The sequence below is a fragment of the Motacilla alba genome, chromosome 2, assembly GCF_015832195.1.
Source record: "Motacilla alba alba isolate MOTALB_02 chromosome 2, Motacilla_alba_V1.0_pri, whole genome shotgun sequence".
In the NCBI taxonomy this organism is placed as follows: Eukaryota; Metazoa; Chordata; class Aves; order Passeriformes; family Motacillidae; genus Motacilla; species Motacilla alba.
The window spans coordinates 6,291,023-6,308,335 of NC_052017.1; the positions used below are offsets into that span (position 1 = coordinate 6,291,023).

Genomic DNA, 17,313 nt, shown 5'->3' on the forward strand with positions numbered 1-17,313 from the left:
ATCTCAGAGGTGGGTGCCAAGAGGACAGTGCTGGACCCTTTTTGGTGGTGCCCAGCAACAGGACAAGGAGCAATGGCCATAAACTAAAACACAAGAAGTTTCACTTCAAGATGAGTAAGACCTTCTTTACATTGAAGGTGGCAGAGCACTGGGAGAGCTGCCCAGGGACGTCATGGAGTCTCCCTTCACTGGATCCAAACCCACCAGGATATATTCCTGTGACACCTGCTCCGTGTGAACCTGCCTTGGGCTGGATGGGACCCAAACAATTCTGTGACTCCGTACTTCCATGGGGCCATTAAAGACCGAAAAGCCCGAAACACATACTTCGAGGGGCTGGAAAAGGCTTTATTCGTCTCAGAGAGCTGCCAGACACCGCGGAAACCCGGTGGGATGAGCAGAGACATTCATAGCAAATCTGAGGGGAGAAGTCAAAGCCGCACATCCACAGCCCTGCACCCCTGATTCCCCTCACAGCTCGGCAAAAGGGACGCCGGACACAGAGCACAGCCCTTCGGCTCTACCCCTCAAGGCTCGCCATGTTCCCCTGCTTCCCCAGCCCCCCCTGTCATGGCGGCGGCGGAGGAGGAGGAGGAAGAGGAGGAGAATAGGGAGGAGAAGGAGGAGGAGGCAGCGGTCACATGGCGCCAGCGCCGCCACGGCGGGCGCGGGGCGGGCGAAGGGGCGATGCCACCGCCGCGGTGAGTGCGGGGCTCTGCGGGACACGGGCCGCGGTGGCGGCGTGAGGGGAGGCGGCCCCGGCGGGGGAAGCGGCGCCGGGGTGAGGGGCAGCCCGGGGGCGCGGGTCGGGGTCAGCGGCGGCATCAGGCTCTCTGTGCACGGTCGTAGATTGGACTCGATGATCTCAGAGGTCTTTCCCAGCCGAATGGATTGTGTGATTCTGTTTTCCCGCCTGCCCTGAGGCAGCGGTTCCTGAGCCCCAGAGGCTGGTCCGGTGCGGGGCTCGGGGGAGGTGACAGCGGGAGGCTGCCCCGGCCGGGTCCCCGCCTGACCCGGCCCCTTGCTGGGGGCTCCTGGTTTAACCTGACCCCGGGGGGAGACCCAGGGGCTGCAGCGGGGTGTGCTGCACAGGATGGGAAATAACGCGATTACTGTTTCTTATACTCTTTAAATGCATGTGAGGGAGCAGCAGCAGCCCGCCTGCAGATAGAATGAAACTCTGCAAATCTGACCTGAAATGTGAGGATCGCTACGTGTTGATGCTGCTGGCGCCGCTCCGTTCATTGATTCGTTTGTAGGGCGAGGTCAGGCATTGCTTTTTGGAGCGCAGTGTGACCCCGTGAAGTATTAAAGCTTACTTTCTGACTGGGAAACTTATTTTAAAACCGTTTATTCCCTCTTCCCCCCCACCCCCCCCCTCCCGTCCTCCGCTCCCTCCTTGTTCTTCAGTATATACTTATATGCAACAGTCAGGCTTCTCTCTTCCTTTTAGCAAATATGTTATGTTATTCTTCATGACTGGTCTCCAGCTCTTTAGTCAGTTCATTATTGCCATGTGGTATTTTTGTTTTTTTGTGTATGTGGTAAAGCTTGTAAGGAAAGCTGCTGCAGAACATGCTGGAGCAAATGGACTGACTCGAAGTTACCTGCAAGGCAGAATAAAGGTTCTCTGGTCCCTTGCTTGCAAGAAAACAGATGGATCTGAATAAACCACCAAAAGCCCTGTGCTGCTTGTAGTGACGGGCTTAGCAGGTCAGAATTCCCTGCTGTAATGTACTGGAAGCAAGCATTGTGTTTAGAATCCACCTTTGCATACAGCTGTTTCACCTTTGTTCACTTTGTCATGGGTGTCATCCTTAAAACTGCTGTTGAAAGTAATTAGAACACTGATGCTCTCTATTACAGCATCTCTGCCAAGCTGTATCCTGAATTGTTTTTAATATCAGTTGTAGGGCAGCTGCAGTAGACCCTACAGGACTTTATTTATGTAATTAAAGTGTAGCCCCTACTCTTCCAAAGGAAAAAATGTTATCTCGTGCCCTGGCTTTGTTGCTTTTCTGTAAGCAACCAGTGTTTTCCTCATTTGGTCCAGAGTATTTGGAGCATTGCTTTCTGTTCAAAGGAAGGTTGAAATCTCTCAGTGCCAGCACAGTGATTGTGCAGGTGGGCAGGGTTGTTAGCACTCTGCTAACATGCTGTTTTTCCCTGGAAAATATATTTAAACGTATGATCAAATCACTTCTTTCCTTAGAAAGAGTATTCTGGTACTCTGCAAGTTACATTAAGTATTCTTGCGTGCTTCATGAGCTAGGATCTGGGTTTTTTTTTTTTCCTTTCCTGTAGATGTCTTCTTAATGGGAAACTATTCCTGGGTATCTCTGATTAGCTTAAGCTCATCCAAATGCAGACTGTGCCCAGGAAAAGATGGTACCAATCTCTTCCTGCAGTATGTTTCTGCCATGCTACCCCACAGAGAACCTCTAAATATGTGAAATAGTCCAGCTGGGATTCCTAGGCCTCATTTTAGAACAGCATAAATGTCCAGGTGGTTCCAGATAAGAGGCTTTTGATTAACAAGCAATTGGCCTCCCCTGGTAGAACTGTCTCTGAAGAACTGCATGCCTTCTGCATAAGCTTTTCCTCATCTCTGGGTAAGATAAGCTCCTGCAGAGTTTTAGGAGCTCTTCTGCAGCAGGGAAGGAAAGAAATAACAGTGCAGCTCTAATGAGCCTTCGTCTCCCAGCCTCAGATGAGGATGCCAGCAGGGGAAGTGGCATTTGTTCTGCTGGAAGAGAGTCTGACTGCAGATTTCAGGGCCTGTGGCCTGGCTTCTACTGTCTAATCACATTCTCAGAGGATACAAATCAATACTGCATTATGCACTGGAAGGAGTTCCTGAAAGGCTTCTGTGTGACTGTAGTTTATGAGAATGGGTGAGACTGATCATTTTTTTAGTGATGTAAAAAAACAGTAGGTGTGATTGAAGCACTCTAGGAGGCAGAAAGCCTGGAAACAGAAGGGCAAGGGGAATAAAGATAAATTATTGGTATTTTGAAAATTTATCTACAGAAAATAAGCTTCCTCACAATAAGTGATGGAAACCTCAAACTTTCACTGGTAGGTATGAGGCGCACGTGTGGGGTGGGCTCACATGGATGAGGGTAGAAGTGTCTGAACAGATAATAAAAGTGGGGATTTGGGATCTTCCAGTGAGAAAGAGCAGGGTACTGTGGGGGTGAAAAGAACAGAGGCAGGATGGTTCTTTGGTTACATTCATTGACAGTCCTGTAGAACGATTGCAGTCAGAGCAGCCAGCAGGCTGAGTTTGGCACTGTGGCAGCTGTGTGTTGATAACTTGAAGTGGAGAAGTAAAGTGAGACTTCCACTGAAGGGAAAATGTAAAACTTCCAAGATTACAATCATTCCTTTCTGTGACTCTTGTTTGTCAACTCCCTGAAAAGTTGCATCTGCCTGGTAGGTGATACTGCAGCTAAAGGTATCCCCAAAATCAAGCAATTTCCTTTGGTACCATTCATTTTGGAGAGATACTGCTTGCTGCTGCAGAGTAAAAGTATGTTCTCGTATTTCGAGTGTAGAAATGAATTTGATTTTCCCTTCTCAAAAATATTACAGAGGTGAAGTCTGTTTGAATCCCTGTTAGAGTGTGGGAGGCAGATAAACTGTCTTCTTATCTAAGGTTTCTTTTCAAAACATATGGTGGCTTATGGAGATGGAAGCATCTGCTGTTGCAGCTACTGTGGTAATGTATGAAGTAGTGTCAGTGGTGAGGTCTGGGCTGTTCAAGCAGGATTTTGCAGCATGAGTGAAAGCATTTGTTCAGCTCTCTTTGTGTAAGAGTTGTATGCACCACATCCTTCAGCCATGTTCTAGCATGTTTCTCATGTGAGTCAGCATCGTGTAAGAATTAGTGTAAGTGTTCTGTTTGAAAACTCTGTAAAAAGTAGAAATACAGTGCAGCAGAAAGGGTGGAAAATTAGGAAGCTGATTGTACTGTTTCATTCAAAAATTGACTTCAAGCGTACTAAATTTCTGATATTTTGGTATAGGAACTTCTGAGCTTATTCCCTGAGATGTGAAAATATGCTAAATCTGTAGATTAAATAACTGATGGTGCTACTGAAATGTAGAGCATGGATTAGAGTGCCTGTAAACATGTGTTTTATGTGTTGTATCTCAGCCCTTTCCTGTGCAGTCTGGCTTGGCAGCCTGATCCTTTACTGGAACCCAGCGCTCAGGGGTGAATCAGCTTTTCCACTGCTGACACGGATTAGAGACCCCTGATGTAGGATTTGCTGCTGCCTGCTCTGTGCTTTAGAGGGTGAGCAGGAAGAAGTTGTGCAGGCCAGGGAGGAGTCCAGAGCTGCTACCCCACAGTGCTCACAGGTCTTTGATGTCTTTGTGGCTCGAAGTTCAGCTGGGAGCAGGTGAGCTCTTGTGGTTTTCCGTCTCATGGCAGTAGTGGCATTGCAAGTTCTGTGTTTCTGAAGTTGGCTGTGACTGACAAGTTCTACCTTACCAGCTCTTCTACAGAGCCTGTTCACATTTATGCTCTTGCCATGGAGCAGGACAAAAGCAATTCCTCTTGCAGCTCAAGGGGAAAGGAATATGTGCATGAGTGGCTGTTTGGGGAGTAAGTTATTGCCTACCTGCAATAACTTCTTGTCATTCCCAAGACTTCAGCTACAGAGACACTGCACCATTGAAGAAGTCAGATTTTAAATTGACAGGCTAAGCTAATAAACTTGCAGAGGCATGCTGAAAGGAAGGTACCTCAGTGAAGGGTTGCTATGTGCCAGACTGATTTAAGCAAATACTTTATGAATGTTAGAGGCATGTTCATGGAGGTCTTTTTAGTTTGTGTAAAACGTCCAAACGTTGCTTGGCTAAATGACACAGATTTTCTTGTGCAGACAAGAATTAAATTGGATGCTTTAAACCTTGAAGGTGGCCTTAATTAAATCACAGATACTTTTCCAGGAAGCACAAACGATCTTGTTTTGATTCAAAACCCCCTATGAATCAATCTTTGTAGGTATTTTGACTATTTTGCCAGTTCCCGAAGCATAACATCAAGAACAAAGGGTGCCACTGTCTTTATTGATACATCTCATATTTGTCATTGAATGTATTTTCTGGAAGTATTTCCTTTAGTTTTCCATTTCCTGAAATACCTAATTTTGTCAGTTAGCAGGAATCTCTTCTCTCTGGTGTCAGCAGATGTCGAGACTCATCACCTATAAACCAGGAGATGGCCAAGTTCTGGATTGCACATTAACCTTCTGTGCAAGCAGAGTGTTGGGAGGCATGGCTCCTGCTGAAGTGGGAAAATATATTTTTGATCTGCTATTCATTTTGTTGCAACATCCATGATTTCAACATCAAAATACTGAGTATTTTTTTCCTGTTAGAAACATTGGCAATAGATAAGTAGAAGAAAAGTGACCAAGAGGAGATGGAAAAGGAGTGGTCCACAACTTTTTTCTCAAAGGGATTTCTTGTGAGAAGGAAAGATTGAGTCTGTAAGATCACAGAGAAGGAATGAAAGCCTAAGAAAATTAATTTTTGGCTTAACTTGTAGAAGTTTGCTGTCCTTACAGGCAGTGTACAATCTGTTTCTGGTAGTGGCTTGTTTTTAATCCAACAATTAAGGTATTTTCCTTAATGCATGAGGAGAGAGCTGAGACATTGAGTTGCTGAGCATCTCATCAAAATCTGCAGCAGAGCAAACACTTCAACAAGTGTGTTTCTTGTCTTGGTCTGGTACCTGTCCTGGTGCAGTCAGTGAGTTGAGGAGAGAGCACAAAGTAGGTTTATATTCTTAGGATTTCTCTCTTTTATTAGTGTCTAAAGACATAGAGAGAAACCTGTGTGCAGAAAATACTTTAAACTTCAGATGAGAAAATGAATCCAAAGCAAGAAGATTGCAGGGTCTTGGTTTATCTCAGAATTTCTTACTGGGGAAAAATGAAAGTTCCAAATGGCATGGATACTGTGGACTCTGTGCTAAAGCTTGGAGTGAAAAACTCCAAGTGATGTTTGTTTCTGGGTGTGAGAAATGCAGACGGACATTAGGTTCAACTCATGCTTTTATTATTTTTTTCACTTCAGCTTCTTTTTTAACAATGACCATTCACATGGAAAAACACAGAACATGGTACATGGAGGGAATCACTAAGATAGTGCTATCCTTAGCAGCAGGGAGAAATGTAACAGGGATAAGCACTCTGAGCAGTTTAGCATGAGTTAAATATTTTCCTATTAGAGGCGATCTAGGGATTTAAACTGTAACTTGTTTTAACCTCACGTCTAGTTCTGGGGCTATGTTTCATCTACTGTTTATATTTTTGTTTGTTTGTGTTTGGTTTTTGTTCTTTGGGGTTTTTTTACACAAATAAATCCGTATGCTTGTATCAGTTACTCAGGCTCCATAAAGATGTTTGATTCCGGTCTGACTGAACCAAGTGTTTTTATGTAAATTTCTGCTTATTGGAAAGGAAAACCATGCAGAAAGAGAAATGAAGTAGACTCGTATGATTTGTGGGGAGTAGGCACAGGAGCCTAGGAATTCTGTCATCTGAGGCTGCAGGATAAGGTGCTATGTAACAAATCTCACTAAGGCAGTTTCCAACTCTCTAGTGCAAATAGTAACATAATTGCTGCCATCTTGCCTTTGATACATGTTCAGGTGGAGTCTTTGGAAGTTCCCAGTGTGAGTTGGCAGATGTCTTTAGTGTATTTTTTGTATCCAGCTGTTGATACCAGTCTGAGTTCTGTGGGAGTGGATGGTGGATGTCTTCGGGGAGCTGCTGCAGAACCTGTGCCAAGTGCAGTTTCTGTGGCTAGCAGTCACAGGTTTAAAACAGACTGGGCAACCCCACTTTTTACCGCTGTCCCACTCAAAAGTCCTTCAGTGAGGTCTGTCTTGTTGACAGATTTGCTGCCAGCTTTTTTTTTCAGGAGGGTTGTACAAAGGAGGCCTGAAATTTTTTGGTCATTTTTTTTTAAGAATTAGAAAATGTGTTTTCACTTTTCTAGTAAAAGACTGGAAAAAAAGCCCAAAGCACTTCTGATGAAAATTTCTGAAAGTGAAGAGAAAGCATACCTAGAAAATTTATGTCAAAATGTGTGAGTCTTATGAAGTTCCTAGGGATTTGGAAAATGAGGACTACAGGAATTTTTATACAACTTAATGATCATTTTCTCTAGCATTATTATGGTCTAGTGAGGAAGACTGTTACTGACTGATTATGTGAGTGGCAGGAAAATGACCGTGTGTATATTGCCAAATCCATGGATTGATAGATGGATCATGCATCAGCTAGAAAAAAACATAATAAAAGAGATGTAAAAATAATTAGAAACAGAAAAATATGTTGATGATTTTGAGGCAGTGAATGCAGCCAAATGAGTATATGCAGCATTGGTGTCCTCAGACCCATCCAAACTGGCTTGTTTTCCTAGAGAGCCCTGTGCTTGTCACCCCATTCCCAGGCAGGACTTGCAAGCCACAAAGTGTTAAGTTTCTGGCTCAGCGGTTCATTGTTCACTGGGAATGAAGACACCGCCGCTGCTGCAGTCAATGTGCTCTCCCTGTGTAACCTTGCTCTGCTTTAGTGCCGACTCTTCTGGAAAAAGGTGAGGGTTCTACAGTTCAGCTCTTCCTGTAGAAGTATCATAATCTAATTATTTTGCATGAATCTGCATTTTTGTTGTCATTTCGGTAAGCTTTGCAGACATTAAATGTGAGGAACAGCTAAGGAGATTTTAAACATTTAGGAAAGGTATTAAGCAGCTTATTTGTGTGTAGTTGACCTTGTGAGCTCTCTTACATTCTGCATTTGTATATTGTGCTGAAAGGTTGTTAAACTGATATTTAGATGCATGGATCTTTAATGTGAGAGTGATGCAATGAAGAACAACTTGTGGGGTGTTTAACCTTGCTGTTTTCTAAGCTCTGTGAAGAAGGAAGGGACTGTATTACAAAATGCATTGCAGCTTTCTTTGGAGACGTTACAGCTTTTTTCAGAACTGGTTTTATTGATGAAAATAAAATCTTGCTGTTTGAATTAGAAGAAAGTATTTGTCAGCAACAAGAAAGGCTGAAGGTATTTTTAGGACTCCGGGAATGGCATGACATGTATTTGTGAGCCAGATGGCTTAAAGGAACATCCAGCCCAGCAGCCTGAGCGTTTGTCAGGGGGATAGGTAAGAATTTCTTTCTTATAACTGTGCTTTGGGAAATAAAAAAGCTTTTTTTGAGGGGAATGAGGACGCTGTAGGAATGAGGACGCTGTAGCAGCATGAAACTGTGTACTGTATAGCACTTATTTACCCAGAACTGAGAGCTAGGATTTTGGTAAGCTTGTATTTCTAATCCAATAGTTCTTGTTTTCTCTAATCAGGCTGCACTATTATGTTACTTTTCTTGATGCAATGTTGTACCACTGGTTGTAACTAAACCTGGTGTTCTTTTCAACTGTTTGTTAATGTGAGATCCTGAGTTTAAAAAGTTTTTCTTTCCAAAACTTGTAACTGTTTTTTCCATTAAAATTGTGTCCTTAAATTAGAGCCCTCCTGAAATACTCTCACTTCATGGAGTGGAGCAATATGTGGGGAGAAAGGAATGCTTTATCAATTAAGGAAAAACCCAATATGTTTTATTGTTGACAAGAAGTGGAAGATGTTACAGCAGAAGATACTTGAACATTTCTTTAAGGGTGCTTTTTTTTTTTTTTTTTTTTGAAATGCAAGTGGATAAAGGAGGAATTTCACATTTTTATTATAAAGAAGCCAAAGTGTTTTCATACACTCTGGAATGGCAGCCTGCAAAGTACAGCTTCTTTACTGGAGTTGAGAAATTCCTTGATAAACAAATTTATGTTCCTAGAGGAGGCATTTCAATGTATAGTTCACAGATTTGAAAATTATACTATGCAATATTTAGACATCTCTGGTTAAAGCCCAAAACCTGAAATACAAATCAGTATATGAGTGAGTCATTTGACACTGAAAAATAGTGAGGGCTGAAAACATAAAGACTTAACAAGATGAATTTTTAAATTTGTCCTAAAACACTTAAAGCTTTTCAGACTTCACATACTCTGAGTATAGTTGCATGAATTGTTGAAGATCTACGAAACTAATCTTATGTGCCTTTCTTTATCTTTAAAATATAATGAATATTATTGGTATTTTAAGATTATGTGTGAAGTGTTGCTCAAGATTTTGTATTCATTCCAGGAGGATTTATTTTAGGTGGTATGATATGATTTGTATATCTGTGCTGAAATGACTAAACTGTTGGCTCTCAAAGCTTTGAAAGTTGAATTTAGAAGGGACTTGCTGAGGCTAATTAAAAATAGATCTTAATGTGTCATCTCATTAAAATGAATGGGAACAGTGGTCTTATGCAAGAGGACAGCCTGTGGTCCACAGGATATTTCTGTGAATGAGTGTTGATGTGACTGAACATTAATATGATTTAACATTAGACTTTTTTAGTTGTTTCTTTCTTTCTCCTACCTTGCACTTCACTAAATAGCCTGGGTCTTTGTTCTTGGTAGCATCCCTATAGGTAGCAACAGGCTGCTATTTTATTCTCATCCCAAAGCTGTCTCTTCTGCAGGCCGAAGGAGCCCAGCATCCTCAGTTCTCACAAGGCAAGTGTTCCAGCCTGTGACCATCCTAGTGGCCTATTGCTGACCTCACTCCAGTTTCCTGATGTCTGTCTTGTACTGGCAAATCCCTCCCTGGGTGCTGTCCCTGTGTGTGTGGTCACAGGGAGCTGTGGGATTGCACCCGTGGGTCAGCTGCCTGTGCTCCTGTGGGTCCATCCCTGAGCTCTCCTTGCTGCAGGGCTGTGCTCTGGCTTGGGCTTAGCCAGACCTTGGCTGGTCCTTGTCTGCAGAGCTGCTCCTCAGGCTGTGCCAGCAGCCACAGAGTTTGTCTGTCCCAGGTGCAGGACTTGGCATTTGTCCCTGCTGAATGACTTAGGTTCCTGTAGGCCCAGCCTATCTTTACATGAGTAGTTACCTTCCTGCATTCAAAAAATGCCACTAATTCATAAAGTGCAATCACCCATCCCTCTGTAAGGAAAAAAATTAATTGTGGTTTTTAATTAAAAACAAACTGGTAGGTAGATCCAATTTAGTGATAAATCAGTCCTGTAGGAAGGTTTTTAAAGAAGGAGTTAAATTGGCTTGGTGCTTAGATTCTGGAGCACATGAAACACTTTTATTTGGAAGTGTCTATTACTTTTGCTCTGACTGAATGTTGCTCCTAGTGATGTGCGTTGGATGGAAGCAAAAGCTGCCTGAGGTGTCCCTTTCTCATCTTGCTGGTCTATTAACTGTGACTTTCCCTGATGGGAGAGATTCTAATGGAAAGGCTGCCTGGAAAAAAATAATTCTTTTGCAAGTGCAGAAGGTGTGTGAATGGCATCTTTGTTTCTATGATGAGTGTGTCTTATTGCAGTACTAATTCCTCCTAATCTGGCCTCTGTTCATTGCACTGTTAATGCTGTTGTTTGATAGTGATTCAACCAGTGAATTGGAAAGCCAGTTCATGGGTAACTGTAGCATCTTGGAGGCCAAGAAATATAGGAAGGGTTAAGGCTATTAAAAGAGCCAAGTTACATCCATGAGTAGTGTTGGTTTATATTCTTGTGTGCTGCTCTCCCTAAAAAACAAGAAAGTAAAAATTAGGAGCATCAATAGAAAGTCATGCAGCAAAATATCCTAATACTCTGTAGAAAGATAAAGTAGTTGAATGATTTTTTTTTTGGTAGAATGCTCCTTAAAAATGAAGATTATACACATCTGTTCCTTGCCTCAATGTAGTTCCAAAATACACAGGTAGTCTTGTAGGGGACCTGAGTAGTATGAGTTGAGTATCTTTCTTTTCCTGTTTTGTTTTTTTTTTTAAGAAAAGCTGTTCTTGGAAAAAAAAACTACAAGCAGACTTTAAAGTTTTCTCAAATAATTTTTACTCCTATTTCAAAATTCTTGAGGTTAGTCTGATCCTCTGTTTGACCTCTGACAAACATGAGTTCTGGCACAGTTATGAAATATCTACTCATACGGTGTGTTTACTAAACTGTTGAGGTTAATCCAAGCAGATGTCAGTGCTTAAGCAGTGGCAGGTCATAGAGTCTGTAGCAAATATTGCTCTTGAAGCCAAAATATTGTGGATTGTGGTTGATATTTTTTGCTTCCTTTAAAAATATCCAAGAGCAACACATTGGGCCTGTGTTACTGAGAGCTGCACAAGTTACTAACAACAAACCCTCCTGGGCTCTGGGGGGAACACAGTTGTGTCCTTGTTGGGCCAGTTATTAAATGAATGTAAATATTCTTGGGCTTGATGTATGAAATGAATGTCATGGTGGTGGTGTAAGGCTGCTAAAAGAAGCTGCTGTGACATGAAAAGCCTATTGCACAGTGAGTAGTGCAGCTCAGGTCTGGCAGGTGGGCTCCTGGAGAGTTTTTCAGCTTTGTGATTGATTAAATTTAAGAGACTTTTACTGAGTTATTAATATTTAACCTTTATAGTTCTCTTAAAAAGTCAATTATTTACTACTTGTGCAAGGAGCTGAGAATTATGTACTGGAATTTTTGGAAAATAGAGAGCAGTATTTTACTCCTGGCATTTCTGGTATGTGGGTCTGCAAGCTCACTTCCAAGGCTTTGCCAAAGGAAAACTGTCATGCAATAAATATATGGCAGTCAAAATAGAGCAACAAGAGGGACACTGAAAGGCTGAATATTTGGTTAGAAATTCTCAGAATACTGTTCCTTTCAGTCTTGATCTCTTCTGAGCTGATGCTGATAGAGGCAGCTCCTACGATATGTTTTTTCCTCTCTTGCCCCCAAACTGGATTGTAATTTCCTGATGTAGGAGAAGCTGCCACCTTGGATGATTTGTGTTTGTTGTGTTGAAGAGTCTCTGGATTCCTGAGTACACCAGAGTGAACAGCCACGAACTCCATGCATCTCTAGGGCATGGGAATGAATCCTGTAAAATACTTAAAGGTGTTATCATTTATTACTTGCTCTGGAAGCTCCTATCTTGCCAAGGGAAAGGAAATGCCTTCTGTTTATTCTGGATGTTCTTTACTACTTGAATTTTTGGAAAGCAGAATTGTTTGAGGGCTTTTTTTTACTTTTGGCAGCTGTACTGCTTTTCAGAAATGAAGGGGAGATGCATGATAGACCCTCAAGCCTAGTTTCTTTCCAGGAAAATTTGTGAGGAACTGAATACTGAAACAATTCTTCTTGCTGTATTTAAATAATGGATTATTCTTTTGTGGCATTTAGTATTTTTGCTTGAACTTGAATAAATAAATAGAAAATGGTTTTAGCTGTACTGTCCAAATAGCAATTTAGTGGTGACTGGACTCATTGTTACAGTATTGCATAAGTGAAAATTATTCTTATGAGCCCGTTGGTTATCTGAATTATGCAGTTCTGCTTTTTTTATTTCAGTTGTTTCTATCTAACTGTTCAAACCTGCCAGCTGTGCTTGCATTAGCAGAGCTTTAGGCTATTGAGTTAAAAATACATATAATCTGTTTTTTCATGCAGCATGTATCAGGGCTGAGAAAGATCCTAATACTTTGGCTTTGAAAGGCATGTCCTTTGCATTTCCTGTATTCAGGAACAGGTTGCTCTATTTAAGGGGGAAAAAAGTGAGGAAGAAATAAAGAAGGGTTTGGCTTTGGTAAAGTTTCAAAATCCTCCAACTGGGAGAGGATGGATGTTTAAGACACTCATCAAGATATTGTGACCATCCATAGGCTGAGGCAGTTGTTGGGTAAATTGGCAAAATGTATTTCCTAGAGGACTTCACAACACTGGAGAGGAAAGGAGATTTGACAGAGGAAGACTTTTATTCACTGTATCTGCATGGAAGGAGTTCATGGATAGGGAAAATGGCTGAGGTGAGAATCAAGGGTTGAGTGTCAGGCTCTGAACTGAATGTTTCCTCCTGTGTCCTTGTGCCCAGCTGCAGTCCCCTCTCCTTCTCCCTCTGCACTTATCAAAGTGGTTATTTTTTGTTGCACACTGAAATGAGTGCATTCTTGTTTCTTGGTGTGTTGAGGAGGGACAGAGATACGTTCGTGTGATTGTGCTTTGTATGCATGGAAATGTAGGGCAGGAAAGGTTCTCTTGGTTCCTCAGGGCAGATCCCAAGCAGGACCGACATGGCTCAAGACTTGAAAACCTCCTCTGGCCCAAAGCACATCTGTAAGAAGGCAATCAATTTATAACTGTCTGAAACTGGAGTGTGCAGCTCTGGCATGGATCATGACTCTGTCTGCTTAAATGGTGGAAGTGGTTGAAATCCAAAGGACAGTGTTTGTGTGGATACGTATGTGTTGGTGAATAAAGTAAACTAAAAAGCCTCAATGTGCTTTTCATACATAGGGTTAACTTTTCTTTCTGTTCTGCCTTCAGAATGGTCTGTATTTTCCTGCCAAATAAATTACCAAATGTCTGGTTGAATAGCAAGGTACTGAACATGCACAGGCTGAGCATTGTGAAGATTCTGTCATTTGCTTTAAATGCAGTATTTCAACATCTTTATCATTTTACAAAATGCCAGAATAGTGAGGGAGAGGAAAAGAAGGTGAAGCAGATCTAGCAAAGATCAGGTGGAAATAATACTTGGTTTATTTAGCTTTGGTTTGATTGGTTACTTTTGTAACAGTAGCCAAGTATGAGCTTTTAGCCTGGTTAGAGATGGAAGGGATGTACAGCAGTGTCCTCACTCTGGTGATTAGTAATTTATCCCTTCCTCTTTAATCTGAGTGTGCCTGATGTCAGTCACAGCAAACTTTAGCCTTGCTGTGGCTGGAAGTGCCACAGCAGCAGGTGTAGCTCTGAGCTATGAAAGAGATGCAAGGAACTAGGGAAATACTTAATCCATGAGGAATTCTGCTCTGTGTGCCTGTCTTCTGTTACAGAGACAGAGATAGAATAGATTGTTTTTTCTGTGCAAGCTGCAATGTAGATGTATCCTTAAACACCTCTGAAATGAGAAGGTTCCTTCTCTGTTGTAGTAATTTTTATCTTGCTAGGACAGTTCTGTTCCAAAGTGTCAGTGCATGTTAGGATTGTCCATCTGTGTTACCATAGTGAATGGAAAAACACCTCTAGCAGTTTTTGAGGAGCAGTATGTTAGGCTTGGACAAACCTTACTGCAGATGACCTTCTGGTGGCCGTGCAAAAAGAACCTGGCAAGGACCCAGATCCTCTTTTATGGAGAAGCATTAATTGTCTGCAGAGTGCTGAGCAGGAAGAATTATTATAATGAGAGGATATAACTGTTTGTCTGCTCTTGCTCCTCTGCAGCCTTGCATGTTCTGAGCCAAGGTTCACCTTGGTGTGGTCGTGTTAGCACTGGGGGTTGGTCATCTGTACTTCTCTAACTGGTAAACCTATTCTGCTAGCAAAAATGAGGATTTTCTTCAATCATTTCTGCCCCAGAGAGTTTGATGCCTGCTTAATTTAATGGCCTTGCAGTTAAGCAGCGAGATTTCTGTGTGACAGTGTTAGAGTGAGAGCCTGTTTCACAGAGAGTGCAATTCATCTGTATGCACAGGGTCAGCCTGAGATTTAAACCCTCTGTAAGACCTTTTTAAGCTCCTTGGGCTCAACTGCTCCGTAGATTGTTGCCTTGCAGAAGTGAGGGAGTTTGACGTGGTGAGAACAACGGGTAAATTATTTTTGAGGAGAGTGTTTTGGTTTTTTTTTTTTTTTTGCTTTACTGTGTGGATATTTTATTCTCAGGAGAATAAACCTGCTGCAGTCTGGGAAATGTAAGCTTGAATTTTGACATATATTCTTTTTGGATGCAAATCACTAAGGACTCAGAATTGCATTGCCAAAGTAAATGGTGTCTTTATAATGTTCTTTGGGATCATTACCAGCTTCTACCTTTGTTTAATAGTTTCCCATATTGAGAAGGAATAATTTGTTTGTGCTCATAAATGTTCTGGTTTGTGCTTTGCCAGTCTGACCTGAAAACTTCTGGTAGTTTCTGACTTTTTGAGTAGTTTGAAAAAATGCACCAGCATAAATGATTGGGTCCCACCCCAATATTTGTTTTCTCAAAATAAAAGTTTTGCTAATTAAAAGGTGATTAAATTACTTCCTGACTTTTTGTTACTGTGCAAAGACTTTGTTGTGGTTAGATAGTGATGAAAGAAATCAAGTTCTTCGAGTCAGCACTTTTCCCCCAAAGTTTGAGGAACTGATTTGTATAGTTCTTAAGGCATGTGGGGTTTTTTCTGTTAGTGTAGGGGGTTTTTTGTGTGTTGCTTGGAGGTTTTATTTTGTTGGTTTTGGTTGCTTTTGTTGTGTTTCTTTTGCAGGGTGGGGGAAGGGTGTTGAATGTTTTTCAGATTTGGGGAATTCCAGAAAGTCTTCTTCTGGCCCATAAGTAAAATCTTTTCACCAGCTTTATTTGCTTCACTTCACAGTTTTGCTTATGCAGTATAGCTTTGGGGGAAATGGTCTTATGGAGGTCTAAAGTAAAACTCCAGTCTGGGTTGCTTCCTTCCAGCTCCAAGCGGGCATCTCCTTCAGGGAATATGAAAGTTTTTCTGGAGTCTGCAGAGGCCTGGAGGAACCCAGGAATTGCCTTAGAGCTTTTCCTTCTTTTCTTGTCCCATCTGTGTTCTTTCTGTGGAGAAGATTGTCTGTAAATATGACTGTCTTGGTGCTGTGTGTTGTTCAATTGCATCCCATGTTTTCTGGAACTCCTGGGACATTCATGAGGGCTGTTCTTAAATTTGGGGCAAAAAGAGCTGAACCATGTAGCTTTTTTGAATCTGTGGTCTCTGATTCTATGCTTTAGGATAGGATCTGAGCTATGAAAATGGATACACATGGAGTTATTCTTGGGCAACTGGCTCAGAGTGGCCCTGCTTGAGCAAGGGCATTGGACAAGGTGACCTCCAGATGTCCTTTCCAGCCAAAACTAATCCATGAAGAATCAATTCCCTGTGTAGATATATTTAATTATATGTTTACTTCAAGGCAGGCATAATAGAAATATACTGTTGTGGAACAGAGATATATAACTATTCTGAGGAAAATTAATAATTTTTACCTTTAATTGTGGTGTGTCACTGGGCTCTTAGTGATTGTTTGCTCCATATTTTAAAGCAGTGGTATCCACATTAAATGTGAAAACTGGTCACGTTTACTTTTTGAATGGGACAGTGAAAAGGGATTTACTTCTCTTAAGGTCTGTGCCTAAAGTTTAAGCTCTAAAAATCATTTAATGAAGAAGTAACCTATTGAGTGTGTTTTGCTATGTATAAGGTAACAGGCAGCACTCTCAAAATGTGTGTTTTCACTCTTTTCCAGGTAATTGAGAATGAGCCCTCAAGGATGCTGAGTCTACAATGGGAAGTGTCACACTTCGCTATTTCTGCTATGGGTGCCTCTTCACATCCGTGACCTGGACACTTCTGCTCTTTGTTTATTTCAACTTCAGTGAAGAGAACCAATCCTTCAAGAATGTGCCCATCAAGGGGCTGGAACCTCAGAGGCCATTTCCAAAAAAATTCTACCCCCGTTTTACACGAGGGCCAATTCATATACCTGAATTGCAACAGAAAGAGAATAAGATAGGAAACTCTTTTGGAAATCATATCCAGGATCCAGTTAAGGGGGAGATAGAATTCTCTCCTGAAATGGGTAAGTGGTTTTTAGTGTTGGTGACAAACTTAGTAAAACAACAGGACAAATAAAGTTTTTTTACAGAAAACTATCTCAGGGGAGAGTGTATAATGAAGGAAGTTTTGTTTGTTGAAATGGAGGTGGTACTCGTGGTTCACTTCATTAGGAATTACTTGAAATTTATTCTACAGTGCTTAATCCAAAATACACTCTAACATTCACATCTATGCTGTGTAAGTGCTGATGAAGACTGGATTACATCAGGGTCTGCCCTTGATGAGCTAAATCTTGCTTTCAGAAGGTTTAGTGTGTGCTTGTTTCATATCTTACTCCTGTTTTAATTGGGCTCAAATACATAACCCTTAATTAACTACAGAGAAACTGTACTTATATGCAGTAATTAAAAATAGCATGATATCAATGAACAATGAAGAGGACCCATTGATTTGGAGGATATGCTTGGAGTATAGGTTAATCTACAAGAAATGCATGTGGGACAAACTTGCAATGCAAGACAGTGGTTAGAGCCAAATCCTGCTTACTTTGTACCAGCAAAGGTCTGTATGTTTCACTGGAGCATGTTTCATCAATGAGGTGGTTTAGTTTTGTGTTCCAAATAAAATGCTTTGTGTTTTCTAGTGCT

The 17,313-nt window shown here is 41.6% G+C and overlaps 1 protein-coding gene across 5 annotated transcripts in view; it reads left to right on the top strand.

The window, feature by feature from the left end:
• The first annotated feature begins 564 nt into the window (after positions 1 to 564).
• Positions 565 to 17,313, top strand: part of GALNT11 (polypeptide N-acetylgalactosaminyltransferase 11) — a 45,438-nt gene continuing 28,689 nt past the window's right edge. Inside the window, exons 1-2 of one of the 5 annotated variants that reach the window (XM_038125781.1) lie at positions 565 to 701; positions 16,356 to 16,688. In XM_038125781.1, the coding sequence (XP_037981709.1) occupies positions 16,394 to 16,688 (295 nt within the window). In that variant the 5' untranslated portion in view covers positions 565 to 701; positions 16,356 to 16,393. Of the gene's footprint in view, positions 782 to 3,697; positions 4,407 to 7,463; positions 7,618 to 8,015; positions 8,188 to 16,355; positions 16,689 to 17,313 lie in introns of those variants that run through there. The other 4 variants (XM_038125810.1, XM_038125816.1, XM_038125791.1 and 1 more) reach the window with 4 other exon arrangements.